The 16,173-nt window shown below is 40.2% G+C and overlaps 1 protein-coding gene across 1 annotated transcript in view; it reads left to right on the forward strand.

Moving 5' to 3' along the window:
* The window catches only part of LOC134877470 (carbonic anhydrase-related protein 10-like), a 97,991-nt gene that overhangs the window by 66,186 nt on the left and 15,632 nt on the right, over positions 1-16,173 (forward strand). Inside the window, exon 4 of the mRNA XM_063902975.1 lies at positions 15,963-16,148. Coding sequence (XP_063759045.1) covers positions 15,963-16,148 — 186 coding nt within the window. The remainder of the gene's footprint in view (positions 1-15,962; positions 16,149-16,173) is intronic.

Genomic DNA, 16,173 nt, shown 5'->3' on the forward strand with positions numbered 1-16,173 from the left:
GTGCTACCGTGGTGTCCCTGACCAAAGCACCATTCCCTACACTGCTCTCAGGGTGCCGTACATATGGCAGCCCACTGCTCCTAACACTAGAATGGGTCAAATGCAGAATGTAAAATGTCCCCTCTATGGGGTCATTACGGGTTTCTTCTTCTTCTTCTTCTTGTTCTTCTTGTTCTTGTTCTTGTTCTTGTTCTTGTTCTTGTTCTTGTTCTTGTTCTTGTTCTTGTTCTTGTTCTTCTTGTTCTTGTTCTTGTTCTTGTTCTTGTTCTTCTTGTTCTTGTTCTTCTTGTTCTTGTTCTTGTTCTTGTTCTTCTTGTTCTTGTTCTTGTTCTTCTTGTTCTTCTTGTTCTTCTTGTTCTTGTTCTTCTTCTTCAGGTGCGCCCTCATACCAAAATGTTGATTGTCCACGTACATTTTAAAGTGAGACAGAAAACAATATATATACCGTATATATATTATACACTTACAGTATGCTAATACTTATTTGCAGCTGCATAGGGATTTTGAAATTTCCATATTGCATTTGGGTTTTGACATATTGTTTTTGAAGGTTGGCATAGTAGATATGAAGGAAAGAGATCTATAAAAGAATAGCAAAATGAAGATACTGACTTGGAGAACAAATGAACAAACTTGCAACTTTAAATGACTATCTGTGAGGTGATGCAAGAAGTCCTACACACATGTGGCACCACCCATGCCACTAGGCAACGTTGTAGGCAGGCGGAACGCAGATGGAAGGGGGACAAACTGCATGTGTCTCTGCAAATATTAAGGGACTGTCTCGCTGATTATCAGAGAGTTGTGCGTGAAGCAAAATCTCAGTACCTCTCTAATATTATTTCTTCCAGCAGTCACTGTCCCAAGGTGTTATTTGATACAATTAATGCTGTTGTTAATCCATGCACTTCTGCAGTGACTGATGTTTCAATAGCCACTTGTGAGAATTTTCTTCATCATTTTGTTGACAAAGTGGATTCTGTCAGAAAATATATCAGTAAGAGTGTCACCATGAATACTAACAATGATCGGCTCGTTGCCCCAGCTCATTCTGCTGTGTTTGAACAGTTTGAGTTGGTTTCCCTTTTTTCTCTTGGTGACATAATGAAATCCATGAAATCTACAAATTGCCCATTGGATACTGTCCCTGCCAAAGTGCTGAAAATGGTTTTTAATACTGTGGGGCCTAGTCTCCTGGTTTTTATCAACTCCTGCCTTAGATTAGGAACTGTTCCAGATGCTTTTAAACATGCTGTGGTCAGGCCCCTTCTTAAAAAGCCTAATCTTGACCCCTCTGTGTTATCAAATTTTAGACCTGTCTCCAATCTGCCCTTTCTTTCTAAGGTTTTAGAAAAAACTGTTTTTATACAATTACAGTCCTTTTTGGATGACAACTCCGTACTCGAGAAGTTCCAATCTGGGTTTAGGTCTCGCCACAGTACTGAGTCTGCACTGTTAAAGGTGCACAACGATATTGCTCTGTCTGTGGATGCCAAGTGCCCCGTTATCTTAGTGCTGCTTGATCTGACAGCAGCCTTCGACACGGTGGACCATGCAGTCCTCCTGTCACGTCTAAAAAATTATGTTGGCATCCACGGCACCGCGTTGAAGTGGTTTACATCTTATTTGTCCAGTAGGACTTTCTCTGTTATGGTTGGTGACCTGTCCTCTTCCAGTGCTCCTCTCTCTTGTGGAGTCCCACAAGGATCTATTCTTGGCCCTATCCTTTTTTCCTTGTACATGTTACCACTGGGGTCAATTATAGCCAGGCACAACCTTTCCTTTCACTGTTATGCAGACGACCTGCAAATCTATCTGCCAGTGAAGCCAAACAGTAACAGTGCACATTGTTCTTTATTTGACTGTATTGCTGATATTAAGCAGTGGTTGGCTCAAAATTTTCTTAACTTAAATGATGAAAAAACTGAATGTATTGTGTTTGGAGATACTGCGTCAGCCAACTTTGGCACCCTGTCTCCAAAGCTCAGTTCAACTGTCAGAAATCTTGGTGTAACTTTTGACAGTCATCTCAAGTTCGACAAACAAATCAGTAATGTTGTCAGGACCAGTTTTTTCCAGCTGCGTCTTTTAGCTAAAGTTAAAATGTTTTTAAGCCGCCACGACCTCGAGAAAGCCATTCATGCTTTAATTAGTTCACGGCTAGATTATTGTAACGCACTTTATGTTGGCCTCTCTCAGTCCTCCCTCAGTCGCCTCCAACTCGTGCAAAATGCCGCGGCACGTCTTTTAACCAACACTCACAGACGTGTGCACATTACCCCTGTTCTTAACTCCCTTCATTGGCTTCCTGTCCTTTTTAGAATTGATTTTAAACTTATAATGTTTGTTTTTAAAGCTCTTCATGGCCTTGCCCCATTATATTTATCCGAACTTTTAACCATCCGAGATCCAGGTAGAGCGTTGAGGTCGACAAATCAACTTGTACTGGAAGCGCCCAGATCAAAATATAAACACTGGGGTGACCGAGCCTTTTCCGTCGCTGCTCCCAGGCTCTGGAACAAGCTCCCCACCGAGATGCGTCTCATCTCGGACCCGGGCCTTTTTAAATCCAGGCTAAAAACCTACTTATTTAGGATGGCTTTTAATACCCAGTAGAACGATGGCGCTTTTATCTTATTTTATTTTATTTGACTTTGCTGTATTTTATTGCTCTCACTGTTTTTATTGTTTTTAAATTGTTTTTATTTCTGTCTTTTTATTGTTACACTATGTAAAGCACTTTGGTACTCCGAAAGGATTGTTGTAAAGGGCTGTATAAATAAAGTACATTTACATTTACATTTACATTTACATTTACACATAAATGAGTTCAATAGTCAATGCTTTTTGGAACATGTTTTTTATGAAATTGGGTTTTGTTTTGTTATAATAACATACATTAGTTCCCCGTAAATCTGCAATTTTCCAAAAATCCAATGAGAAAATCCCATTGGCTTTTTGTCGAGGGAGCCCTTGCGACGCTCAGTTCTGAGTCGGCCTACAAATATGTCATCCCTGCACCACTCTAATTTAGGAAATCCATAATCCATAACTTCCATAACCCATGTGTCAGGTTGAATGTTGTCACAGCTGACAACTTGATCCACGGTGTATCACCTCCCCTCTGGTTCCCCCTCAGGTTAGCACTGTTCTTGCTGTTAGCACGACTCAGCAGGCTCCATGCTGAGAGCCATGTGCAGGCAACTCCTCAATCAGAGATACGCTTCTAAAATAAGATTCTGGATTCAGGAGTTGCCGATCTACATGTGAATCTTTTCAATGTCATCTCCTATGGCGTATGCTCTCTTATATATCCAATATCCACCTTGCAAAGTGACTCCAAGTGCCTCCAATGGCAAGTTTGAAATTGGGTGTCTTCCAGAAACATTATGTGATATTTCTACATGCTGTTCTGGAACTACTACTTAAAAAGAAGCTTTTGACAGTATTTTTATGAGCAGTTCTATTGCTGTAAATAAGGTGTATACACTTTTTAATGTCAACAGGGTAATTTAACATAATCAAACTCTAGCTCTCCACATCACAAATACAACATGACGCTTCTGAAAGAGAAGCAGTAAACATCTTTTCGAAGTGGCGATTAGCCTTGTTAGAGATACTCAATCCAGCAGGAATGTGTCTGTTTGTCATGAGGGTTCGTATAGAGGCATGGCTGAAATCCCTGATGGGGGCGGGGGGGAGAATCACTGTTTTCTCACAGCATAATGCTGGGAAAGAGTCAGCAAAGCAGAGATTTCTACTCACTGTCCTCTCGTGTGATCATTAAGCCAGCAGTGTCAACAGAGGGATAGGCAGAGAACATGTCTCTAATAGAAAGCGACAGCAGAGGAGCAGAGGACTTAAATTAGAGCCCCGACCCTCGCTTCATGCTCATTGGGTTACATGCATTATGCAGTGGCCTTTTACAGCCCAGGCCCAGGTGGGAACGATCACTCTCCTGTTTTAAATATTAGCATTTCATTTCCTTTACTTACTCCAATGAGCTCAATTTCTTCCCAAGCCATTTCTCCGTTCACTAAAAGTGTTTCCAGTCTCTCTAACTCTCCCCCTGCCCAGTTTTATTGCGTCAATCATTGAAGTTTGTGTCTTTTTTCCCCCATTGCTTTTCCTCATTATCATTCTGTCTTTGTCTATGTCAGTTCTGCTAATTCCACTTTCCTTTGTCTCTTTCCTGCTGGATGCCTAACTGTTTCACTGACTGATTCCTGATTCTCAGTCACTGTCAGTTCCTCTTTTAATTAATTTCTATTGTGAGATATGATGGTCTGTCGGCTAGTACTATGCAGTATGCTCCTTCTCTTTATGATATTTTAATTTAAATAGTAATCCATGATATGCATAGAAGCTAAAAACTGCATGAGCAGTCCTACTCCCAGTGCTCTGTTCTGTAGCTGCATGTATTATGATAATGTATATATCACAAGGATAGTCTATAAATATATCATGACTATCTGTGTGAGAGGGGCATCTTTCTGTTCTTGTTTTCGGCTCATTTCCCAATGCCTGCCCAAGCCATGCATCTTCTCTAATTGCATATTGTGTTATTCTTTGGACTAATGACTTTTCTAGAAAACACAACGGAACTTGAGCCTGAGTTGCATGACAACAATAAACTGTGTTTCAGGCTCATTTTAAAACAGGTGCGGCTAAAATGATCTTAAATCAAGTGGTACTTTGATGACATATTTTTGAAATGCTACCCAGATTTTTCCCCTTGGATTTTTTGATTATTGCATACAATAAGATCTGTGGGAAACATTTTAATAGTTGATACGTAAAAGCAATCGCTAGAAGGAAATGGCTAACGTAATGCTATAAACCAGGGGTCTTCAACGTTTTTCAGGCCAGGGACCCCCAAACTGATGGAGAGTTGGAGCAGGGACCCCCTACTATTAATATGGCATACAATTGTGTTTTATATTAAACGGGGCCTAGTGCAGTGTGTAAACATAGATACTGTTATTGTACATTCAATACTAAGCTATTCAAATAATACACAGGTTAATATATTCATGTTTTTATTTTAAACAAGTGCAAGGTACAGTGTGGCCGTACCACTGCCATTTATGAACATATATCTTGCACACAACACAGGGCTATTAAAATAAATCACAATAAAAGTTTGAACTTTAAACAAGTGCAAGGTGCAGAGTGGCTGTGCCACTGTCATTTATAAACAAACACTGAGCTATGAGATTTTAACACTAAACATGCATGTAGATGGGACAATGAATCCTCAAACCATCTGTGGATGGCACACGTACTCTCACATCAGTGAGATGTCTGACCCTGATGAGCAGCACACAGCTGATCCAGCCTTGGACGGATGGAGGTTGTCAGGCAGAGGGTCATATCAGCCTCAGGCTGCAGCCTTGACCTGTATTTGTTTTTCAAGTAAGTCAGTGAGGAAAATCCACTTTCGCAAAGATAGGTTGTGGCAAAGGGCAAAAGGCTCATCATGGCTTTTCCTGCCAATTGCGGAAAGTCTTTCTGGCAAGAGATCCAGAACTGGGTGAGTGGTTTTGTGTCATATATGTGTCTGAACGTACTGTCAGTGGATAGTTCGATTAGCTGATCCTCCTCCATCACTGTCAGGTGTGTGCCGTCTGCTGCGTTGTCTGTGAATGGAAACAGTATCCATGTCTTGTCCCTGCGCCAGGAGTCAGCCTCAGAAAAGTAGTGCCCAAATTGTCCCTCGAGCGCCTCCAAATGCGCAAGAATTGCGCGTGTAATGGGGGGCGAGAGCACAGCAGAATCTCCCAGCTCATCCACTGATGGAAACATGGAAAATATTTCCTCCCGATGCGCTCCCTCCACCTTTTGATTTTTTTTAGAAAGCCTTCCATTTTGTCATACAGTTGAATGGCATGGGTATTGCGGCCTTGCATTGAACTGTTCAGTTTGTTCAGCTCAGCGAAAACATCAGCAAGATAGGCAAGTTTGGTGACCCAAACATTGTCACTGAAAAGTGCAGCCAGCTCTGTGCGCTTTTGGAGAAGTAAAAACTCCCGAATAGACTTGCGCAATTCCAGCACACGTGACAACACTGTTCCACGTGAAAGCCACCGAACCTCGGAATGGTAGAGTAGCGCAGTGTGTTCTTCTCCCTCAGCAGCACAGAGATTCGAGAAGAGACGTGTTTGCAATGCGCTCTTCTTGACTAGGTTGACTACTTTCACTACCGAGTCCATGACATCTGCCAATTCAGCGCTCATATCTTTGGCAACAAGTGACTCCCTGTGTAGCATGCAGTGCGTCCAAATCACTTGCGGAGACACATCCCTTACAAGCGCGATTAGTCCACTTTTTAAACCAGCCATGGCTCTTGCACCGTCAGTGCACAGCGCAATACATTTTGTCCACGGAATGTCATTCTCTCTGAAAAAAACATCGATCACTTTGAAGATTTCAGAACTAGTTGTGCGTTGAAGGAGGCACTTACAAAACAAAAATTCCTCCTGCATTTCCTTATCATCGACAAAGCGCACAAACGCCAGAAGCTGGGCGTCCTTCGACACATCTGTTGACTCGTCTAATTGTAACGCAAATGCATCTGCCAACCTCAGCTTCTCTATCAGTTGCATCCTCACATCAGATGCCATCTCGTCTATACGGCGAGCTATGGTTGTGTCCGACACTGGAATGGTTTTCAGTTTATTAATGTCAATATCATTTCCATACATGGTTTTACACATATCGGTTGCTGAAGGCAATATTAAATCCTCTGCAAGTGTGTATGGCTGTTTCTTCTGGGCAATCCGAAGAGCAATTTGATAAGAGCATTTCAAAGCTAGCTCCCCAACTTTGGCGGATTTTCTGATCAATGTCTGTTGACCTTGGAGGGATTTGAGGCTAGCTCGGAAGTATTCAACAGGTTTGTCTTTTAAGTGGCTGTGTGTTGTCTCCAAGTGACGCTGCAGCTTTGATGGCTTCATAGATTCATTTGAAAGAACAGTAGAGCAAATGACACACATTGGAAACTCAATGCCATCTGTCTCCTTAAAGGTAAACCCGAACTTCAGATAATGATCTGAATATTTTCGTGTCTTCTCCCTTTTGCGCTTACCCTTATTAGCTGCAACATCTGCAGGCGCAGCAGGTTCTGCCTCGTCACTTGCATGTTCACTGGTGGATGGTATCTCGCTTGTGCTTGTTGATTTTTTCGCTCGAGTTACAAAACGATCCATTTTATATGTATGGTCTTCTCAATAATGTCGCTGCGTGCATCCCTGTGTCTGGGTCTTCAGTAAACTGGGGCCTGAATAGGCTCTCGTCCAATCACGGGGAACCTGATAGAGCCAGCGCATAGACATAATATTATATCTATGAGCCAGCGTGTGTCACACGGCCTCGTGATTGGCACATCTGCCTCCATTTTTCCGTTCGCTATAATATTTTGGATTTGTGTTGTGCATTTAGAGACATTGCAATTTGTGGGAAAAAACGGTTTGTAAAAAAAAAATATATATATAAAAAATTGTCTAATCAACCAAAGATTTCGCGACCCCCCTGCAGTACCTCCGCGGACCCCCTGGGGGTCGCGACCCCCCTGTTGAAGACCTCTGCTATAAACGACACCACCGCTAAGCTAAGGTGGCTAATGATCAGGTGATGAGGTTTAGTCTGATTACCTACATGTTTTGTGCAGCAGGAGAATCTCCACATATTAACACCACATTGATAATAGTTTGAGCAAGAATGCGTTCGCCAGCAGTAAAAAGCTAACATTAGGCTATAAACAAATTGCATCACAATCATAACTTCACCTTATTTTAGAAATCTAACCAACAACTCATTCAAAAAACCACTGACTTTGAGACTATAGGGAACCTGAAGTGCTATGATGCTAACCCATTTCTTGATTAAGGGCTCATTCCTGCACCACTCTACATGCACTCGATTCATTCGAATACAGAACCATTGTTATTGTATGCTGCAAGAATTCAAGGTTTTCTGATTGTCATTATACAATACCAGCCCCTCAATGCAACACCCACGGAAAAATGTATGGACAGTTATTCAAATTGCAGTGTAGAGCTAATTAGACCTAGTGTTAGGAGTATAATGATGAATAATTCAAATCATTATTACATAACCTTCTTGGGCTGTGTAGCTTTAACACTCAGACAAAGAAGACTTACGTTTCATTAATGCTTTATTGTTCTGATTTTCAACAGTAAGTTTCACTTTCAACCTTAAAGAGAAAATCCCACTAGAGGGAACACAGGGAATTTAGCCTTTGCAGACCATTTACATGCACACAAAACTATAGAACACACTACAGTAAGCATAATACGGCTTTCATAGAGTATATACATTTTTATGCTGCTCTATACTTCATTCACTGCATTTCATAGACAATTATTGTACTCTTTAAGGTGTATATACTGTTTACATATATATCACATGATATTCTTATATGATATCATGCAGTACTTAAATACTAATCAATGAGTATTTTGTGAAGACTCTGAAATTGGCTTGACATTGATAAACTGCAACATTAAATGCTCATGCTGTTATGTTTTTACATGTGTTTGATAGCGATGAAACAGGATAATATACTAACCATAATAATAGAAGTCTGCCCAAAAGAAAGTTCTGCATTACAAGTATATTTGGCTGATATTCTCCTTTAACATTTATTATCCGGGATAGGGCCGTTGAGCAGATTATGTATATTTTTACTTTTTGTACATTTTGTTTCTTATGCTTTTTACTTTTACTTTAAAATGCAGGACTTTTACTTGAATGTAAGACTATAGTATTTCTAATTTAACTTAAGTAAAGGATCTGAGCACATGATGTCCATGAAGAAGTGGGAGTGAAACTGAGAGCCGTCCATGAAAAGCATTTCTCCTTTCACTCAGTCAGCAGCGTTTGAGCCAACTCCGAGCTCCTCATTAGATTCATCGCCTTATCCACTCAACCATCACTTCTCTCCTTCACTTCAGTTCCATCTTTGACATTATTAATCCCAACTCCATTCTCTCTGCTTCTGTTGGCTTTTTTTCCTGTCATTCCTCGTCTTATTTTCCCTTATTTCACCATCCCTTCATCTATTTTTGTTAATTGGCGTCAAATATTTCTCTCTGAATTTACTACTATTTCATGATTGTGTTGACCAGTATCTTAAAAGAGCATTCAATGCCATGAACATATTAAAACACAGTATTGCCGGGCCAGTGTATCGCTAACCCTAACCCTGACCCCGGGACCACTTACGCATGTTTCCCCTTTCATCTCCGTTTCTCCAATAAAGGCATTGGTGCTCCAAAATATTATCAAAAAAATCATTAAAACACAGTGTTGCCAAAGCCTATTGCACAAGGCGGTAGTACTTCTTCATATCGACACTCTGGTCCCTCAGCGTCTGTCTCCATACTTCAGATTTCATCACACGCTTGGCAGAAAACAGAAGAAGGATTTGAAGATTTCCCTCACGCTGGTTTGGTTTTCTAAGACGACACATCAAACAGCTTTAACCTGTTTGTACTCAATTACTTAGAGTACAGTGGGGCAAAAAAGTATTTAGTCAGCCACCAATTGTGCAAGTTCTCCCATTTAAAAAGATGAGAGAGGCCTGTAATTTTCATCATAGGTATACCTCAACTATGAGAGACAAAATGAGAAAAGAAAATCCAGGAAATCACATTGTAGGATTTTTAATGAATTAATTGGTAAATTCCTCGGTAAAATAAGTATTTGGTCACCTACAAACAAGCAAGATTTCTGGCTCTCACAGACCTGTAACTTCTTCTTTAAGAGGCTCCTCTGTCCTCCACTCGTTACCTGTATTAATGGCACCTTTTTGAACTCGTTATCAGTATAAAAGACACATGTCCACAACCTCAAACAGTCATACTCCAAACTCCACTATGGCCAAGACTAAAGAGCTGTCAAAGGAGACCAGAGACAAAATTGTAGACCTGCACCCGGCTGGGAAAACTGAATCTGCAATAGGTAAGCAGCTTGGTGTGAAGAAATCAACTGTGGGAGCAATTATTAGAAAATGGAAGACATACAAGACCACTGCTAATCTCCCTCGATCTGGGGCTCCACGCAAGATCTCACCCCGTGGGGTCAAAATGATCACAAGAACGGTGAGCAAAAATGCCAGAACCACACGGGGGGACCTAGTGAATGACCTGCAGAGAGCTGGGACCAAAGTAACAGAGGCTACCATCAGTAACACACTACGCCGCCAGGGACTTAAATCCTGCAGTTCCAGACGTGTCCCCCTGCTTAAGCAGTACATGTCCAAGCCCGTCTGAAGTTTGTTAGAGGGCATTTGGATGATCCAGAAGAGGATTGGGAGAATGTCATGTGGTCAGATGAAACCAAAATAGAACTTTTTGGTAAAAACTCAACTCGTCGTGTTTGGAGGAGAAAGAATGCAGAGTTGCATCCAAAGAACACCATACCTACTGTGAAGCATGGGGGTGGAAACATCATGCTTTGGGGCTGTTTTTCTGCAAAGGGACCAGGACGACTGATCCGTGTAAAGGAAAGAATGAATGGGGCCATGTATCGTGCGATTTTGAGTGAAAACCTCCTTCCATCAGCAAGGGCACTGAAGATGAAGCGTGGCTGGGTCTTTCAGCATGACAATGATCCCAAACGCAGCCAGGGCAACGAAGGAGTGGCTTCGTAAGAAGCATTTCAAGGTCCTGGAGTGGCCTAGCCAGTCTCCAGATCTCAACCCCATCGAAAATCTTTGGAGGGAGTTGAAAGTCCGTGTTGCCCAGCGACAGCCCCAAAACATCACTGCTTTAGAGGAGATCTGCATGGAGGAATGGGCCAAAATACCAGCAACAGTGTGTGAAAACCTTGTGAAGACTTACAGAAAACGTTTGACCTCTGTCATTGCCAACAAAGGGTATATAACAAAGTATTGAGATGAACTTTTGTTATTGACCAAATACTTATTTTCCACAACCATTTGAAAATAAATTCTTTAAAAATCAGACAATGTGATTTTCTGGATTTTTTCCCCTAATTTTATCTCTCATAGTTGAGGTTTACCTATGATAAAAATGACAGGCTTCTCTCATCTTTTTAAATGGGAGAACTTGCACAATTGGTGGCTGACTAAATACTTTTTTGCCCCACTGTATGTTTGATTTGTTTTCCTCAACCCATTGTAGGGAGCTCCCACATGCAATCGCTAAAGTCCACCTGCTGTGCAACAACCCCGTCATATCAAGCAGTTTTGTTAAAAATACGTGGACATCCTTGGAGACTCTAGCTCATGTGCTGCTCATCTGTAGCTGCAGCTGCTCATCCACACAGCTCATTCCTATGTTTTAGAGAAAACAAAAGCTCACAGACAATAGGTTTTTTATTCAGCTGTCACTGATTTGTCATACCTGAAGGTGCTTGCTGTGAAGGAGGAATTCTTTTCCACATGTCCTAAGATTTGGACGTTTTTAGGGCTTCTTGCTTTTCCTTCTTATGCAAGAAACCTTCAATTAAATGTACTGAAAGATATAGAGAGAACTTGCTCAAATCATCATGTTTGCATTTTTGACTTTCACCTATGGCACACAAGGAATTCACAAGTGGTCCAGCCCTGTCATAATATACGGATGATCAGCTTTTTATACAAAAATGGTTCATTTTAAATTTACACCACTAAGTGTCACAGCAAAAATAAATGCACATTCGCAAAATATTTAGCTGCAGAGACTTGTTGAAGGTAATGGAAAGTAACTAAGTATCTTATTTTTATCCATACATACACTCAATACCGTAGACACAAAGAATTTCCTTTTAATGTTAATTTTTACTTGTACTATAAATGTTTAAAATAATGCATCTCTAAAGATTAAACCAGTAGAACTGTTTGAGGTACAAAAACAGTAAAATGCTACTCCAATCTGAAAGTGTCATGTATGTAATCACATATGAAAGCCAATTCGTATTTTTACTTTTGATACTTTAACTATGTTGCTTTGATAATACTGCACTTTCACTAAGTCAGGATTTTGAATGTAACACTTATACTTGTGGTGAGTATTTTAACATCTGTACTTACACTTCAGTAAAGGATCCCAATGGTTCCTCTAACACCAGCTAGCAGTTGAATTGTTGTAGCTGGCTAGTTAACTGCTAAACAGCTAGCTATTTTTTGTCTTTCTTTGCTAAAAGGACAACAATAATCACATTTTTTTCTCTGCAAAGGCATAATTATTCCACCAATTTTTTGTTCCCGTGATTGTTTTTTGAGTTATGAATGAGGTGCTCCAGGTGGGAGTGGGGGGGTGAAGAAAAGTTTATCTTTTACTATTTCTTTATAACTGTTTTTAATCATTAATAATAAGATAACAGAACTAGGCCTACAGTACATTGCATACAGCACCCATACACTACCCCCTCACTTGACTGTGTGTGTGTGTGTGTGTGTGTGTGTGTGTGTGTGTGTGTGTGTGTGTGTGTGTGTGTGTGTGTGTGTGTGTGTGTGTGTGTGTGTGTGTGGGGGGGGGGGGGGGGGGGGGGGCACAAGTGCATTTTATGTGAGTGAGTGACCGAGAAAGAGAGAGCGCAACAGTTACTTGTTGTTGTTGTTGTTATTAGCATCTGGTGCTAGCTGCGCTAATTGATACAATATAAGAATCTGTTTCTAGAACAAGGTGGAGGGAGAGTCCTCAGACTGAGGGGCTCTGATAACCTCAGCTAACATCTTGCCTATAGGGCAGCAAATAGGTCAGGTCCGGCCCTGGTTGAGCAGCTTGTACTTTGATAGAAGAGGTTTAATAAAAGTAAATGAGGGCACATGGCTAATAAGCTACAGTCGCCAACTCCATTTTAGACGGACAGACTCTCAAATATTTGCCCTCCCCAGATGACTTGCTATCGGGAAATGGCATGAATAATATGCAGATTTAAAACTTGTTTTTCTGCATGGATTAATAGATTAAATTTACCACCAGTTTTTGCAGTTTTACATGCTTTAGGGACTGAGTCTTTGTAGTGCCCAAAACTAAATACATTTCGATCTATATATAGGCTACTGGAAGTTCTTGAAATCAGCTGACAGATGCAAGTCAACATAATGTAAACTTTAAATTCTGTTTCCTACATCAGCAGGAAATGTCTTCCTGTAGGAGCTGCCTCATTCTGTAAGCAGGTCACCGTCCAGATGAAAACGATTCATTTTAATGTAGAAGGTGACGTAGAAGGGTGAAAACCATTAAGTCATTTTTAGACTCTAAATCCTCAGCCTCTTTTAAAATAATATTGTGTTAGGATTATGCCGTGAATAGATTCCAGTCTGTTGAGTAATGATTTAATTTCATACTACCCCAGCAGTGGCAAACCACAATTAAACCCAAGCTTGGCGCTTTCTCCTCATTTATTATATACAAACAGCGGAAAGGATTTGTGAATGCAGCAAGTGTCATATAATATGTATGATGAATATGGTTGGCATGCGGGTAAAGAGCATAAATTGTTTATGTGTTGCCAGGGGCGCTGTGAGGAGCTGACAAACATGCCGTGGCCATACTGTGTGAGCAACAAAATGCTGTTTTAATTCATACATACAGAATACTTTATTTGTCATATGCTGTAAATATAGAGGAATAAGCTCTCTACGTCATAGGGAAAGGAAAAGGGCAATTGAATAAGATGCATAAACAAGTCATCGCTCTGCGGATACATCCACTCCACTAGAGGAAAATGTGTATTTGCAGTACCATATGTAGTTTCCTAACAGAACGTTGTGAGTCCTTTATTAATTCTGATTTATGGATGAATTATTTTGGGTTTAATAAGCAGGAAAGGGTTATTTACCTCCAGACATAATCAGAAATTCAAATATATTACAAATAGGTACTTTGGCGCCTGTACAATTATGCATTACTTTGGTACTGAAATTTAATCAAGAAAGAAAATGACTATAATTAATTATATTTAGTCGCATTTGAATTATACAAACACTAATATGCCAATGGAGTAAAGAAAGGATGCAGTGGTAACTGTGGTTCCTGATTTAGATTTAGTTTTTGTAGAATATTAGTCAACAAAATCAAATCTGTCTCAAACAAACATGGAGTTACTCAGGTTCCAACTTTCTGTGAAAAACAGAACAAAAATGGTATTATCAAGGTTTTATTTCTCCCTTCCTGCTACCTGAGAATACTATAACTTAGGATAATTCCCAGGCTTTTAATTCACTGAGGCTTCTCATTCTCCCATATTCTGAATTATTATTGTTTTTTTACATTAAATATAGTCAAATCTATTGTGACCAGATTTCTTCTCCTTTGTTTGTTTTATTTGCTGGTTGGCTGAACAGCTGTGTGATAGATGAAATAGCACAAATAAGACATTGAATACTCTTAATGGGTTAACAGGCACATAACATACAGCCCGGAAAAAATGAAGAGACCACTCCAAATTCTCTCTATCTCTACATGTATGGCAGCCATTCCAGTGTTTGTTGAAATCCAGCACCAATATAATAATATATATAAAAAGTATGATAATAATTTAACTCAACGACAAGCCTATAAATAATAAAACAAGAGAAAATGATAATGCTGAAGCGGTCTTTATTTTTTTTCTGCGGCTGTATTAATTGTAAGTAAAAAATTAAATATTGTATGGGCCTAAAGTGCATTAACAAACAGGCAAAAGCACTACCAACCAAGACACCACTCTGCAGTTCTCCTGTCCTACCTACAACATACATTACCTTTTGCTTGTGCTCCTTTTTATTACATAGCATAACATAACAGATGTCCCGCAGTGAAGCATAGCTGTCTTTTTATTAGGATGAGACCGTCGGCTCACTGACAGGGCTACAGGAAGTATGAACAAAGAGGTTAAAAAATGCTGCTATACATCACATTTTGCTTTTCAACAAAAGCTGGTATATTTCTATAAGTGGGCCATGGTACTGCTAAGGCTGGAGGCAATGGGATTACCCATGTTAAAAATAGAAAAGGGGGCTCATTACAGTACTTAAGGGGAAAGTGTCATAAAGAGACATCCACATGGTAATACACCAAAAGCTTGTTACAGTGTACCTGCAGTGCTGTTGCAATAAAAGGAAACTATGACTGACTTTTCTTCAGTCATGAAATTAAGTTAACCAATATTTCTCTGACTATGACATTAATTATGGTTGTAAACTAGACTTTGCCCTGCTAGCAGCTAGGATCTAAATGCTAATGGTTAACATGAGCTTTCTTACAATGAAAATGCTAACACTGATGTTTATTGGGTAATGTTTAACCGTCTTTAGCTTTTTTGTTAAGGATGGTTGAACAAGTATAGGTTTTGATGAAGTCATCAAAACAAAGCCGATAGGATTTCAGCAAGATAAGATAAGTCAGGGGACAACCAAAGATTTATACTGAAGCAAAGAAGTCAAACCTGATATAGTTTTTCTATTAAGAAATACTTTGATCATTCAGAGAGGTCTTCCACATTGATGGGGTCCATAAAGCATCTACACTTGCCTTTTCTTAATGCTACGCCTCCAGTTCGCTGCCTTACAGAGCTGTCCGTTCTTGGTTCCGTCAAATTAATTGAGGGGAAAAACTACTGTGGATTTGGCTTTTGCTTCATTTTACAACTTTTAGGACCTAATTACTTAATATTCCACCTGATAGGCTGAGAGTAAATAACTTCTGTTTGCGTAAATTAGATGGGAATAACTCAAACCAGTGTGATTTTGGTGAGATTATGACCATCCTGGCCCTGGAGCCATAACACTAGCTCTGCCAGATTTAGAAAAGTGTTTAAGTACTGGGAAGAAAAGTATGTGATATGTTTGGGCTTTGACACAATATCTCTATTACCATGAAGACAGACAAGACAGTTAATATAAAACAAATATCATGTCATAAGTTGCTGTGGTATTGGATTAGTTGTCAATAACAACCATTATGTCATTGAGGCTCATCCTTCCCTTTCGTGTGTTTTACTTGTAGATGGGAGGAACCATGTACAACACTGGGAAGCATGTGTCCTTTCGACCGGACAAAGCCCACCTGGTGAACATCTCCGGGGGCCCACTGGGTTACAGCTACAGGTTGGAGGAGGTCCGTGTCCATTTTGGGAGCGAGGACTCCACGGGTTCAGAGCATCTGCTCAATGGACAGGGTTTTCCAGGAGAGGTAAGGAAGAAAATGTTGATAGGAT

This window comes from Eleginops maclovinus, chromosome 16, assembly GCF_036324505.1.
Source record: "Eleginops maclovinus isolate JMC-PN-2008 ecotype Puerto Natales chromosome 16, JC_Emac_rtc_rv5, whole genome shotgun sequence".
Classification (NCBI taxonomy): Eukaryota; Metazoa; Chordata; class Actinopteri; order Perciformes; family Eleginopidae; genus Eleginops; species Eleginops maclovinus.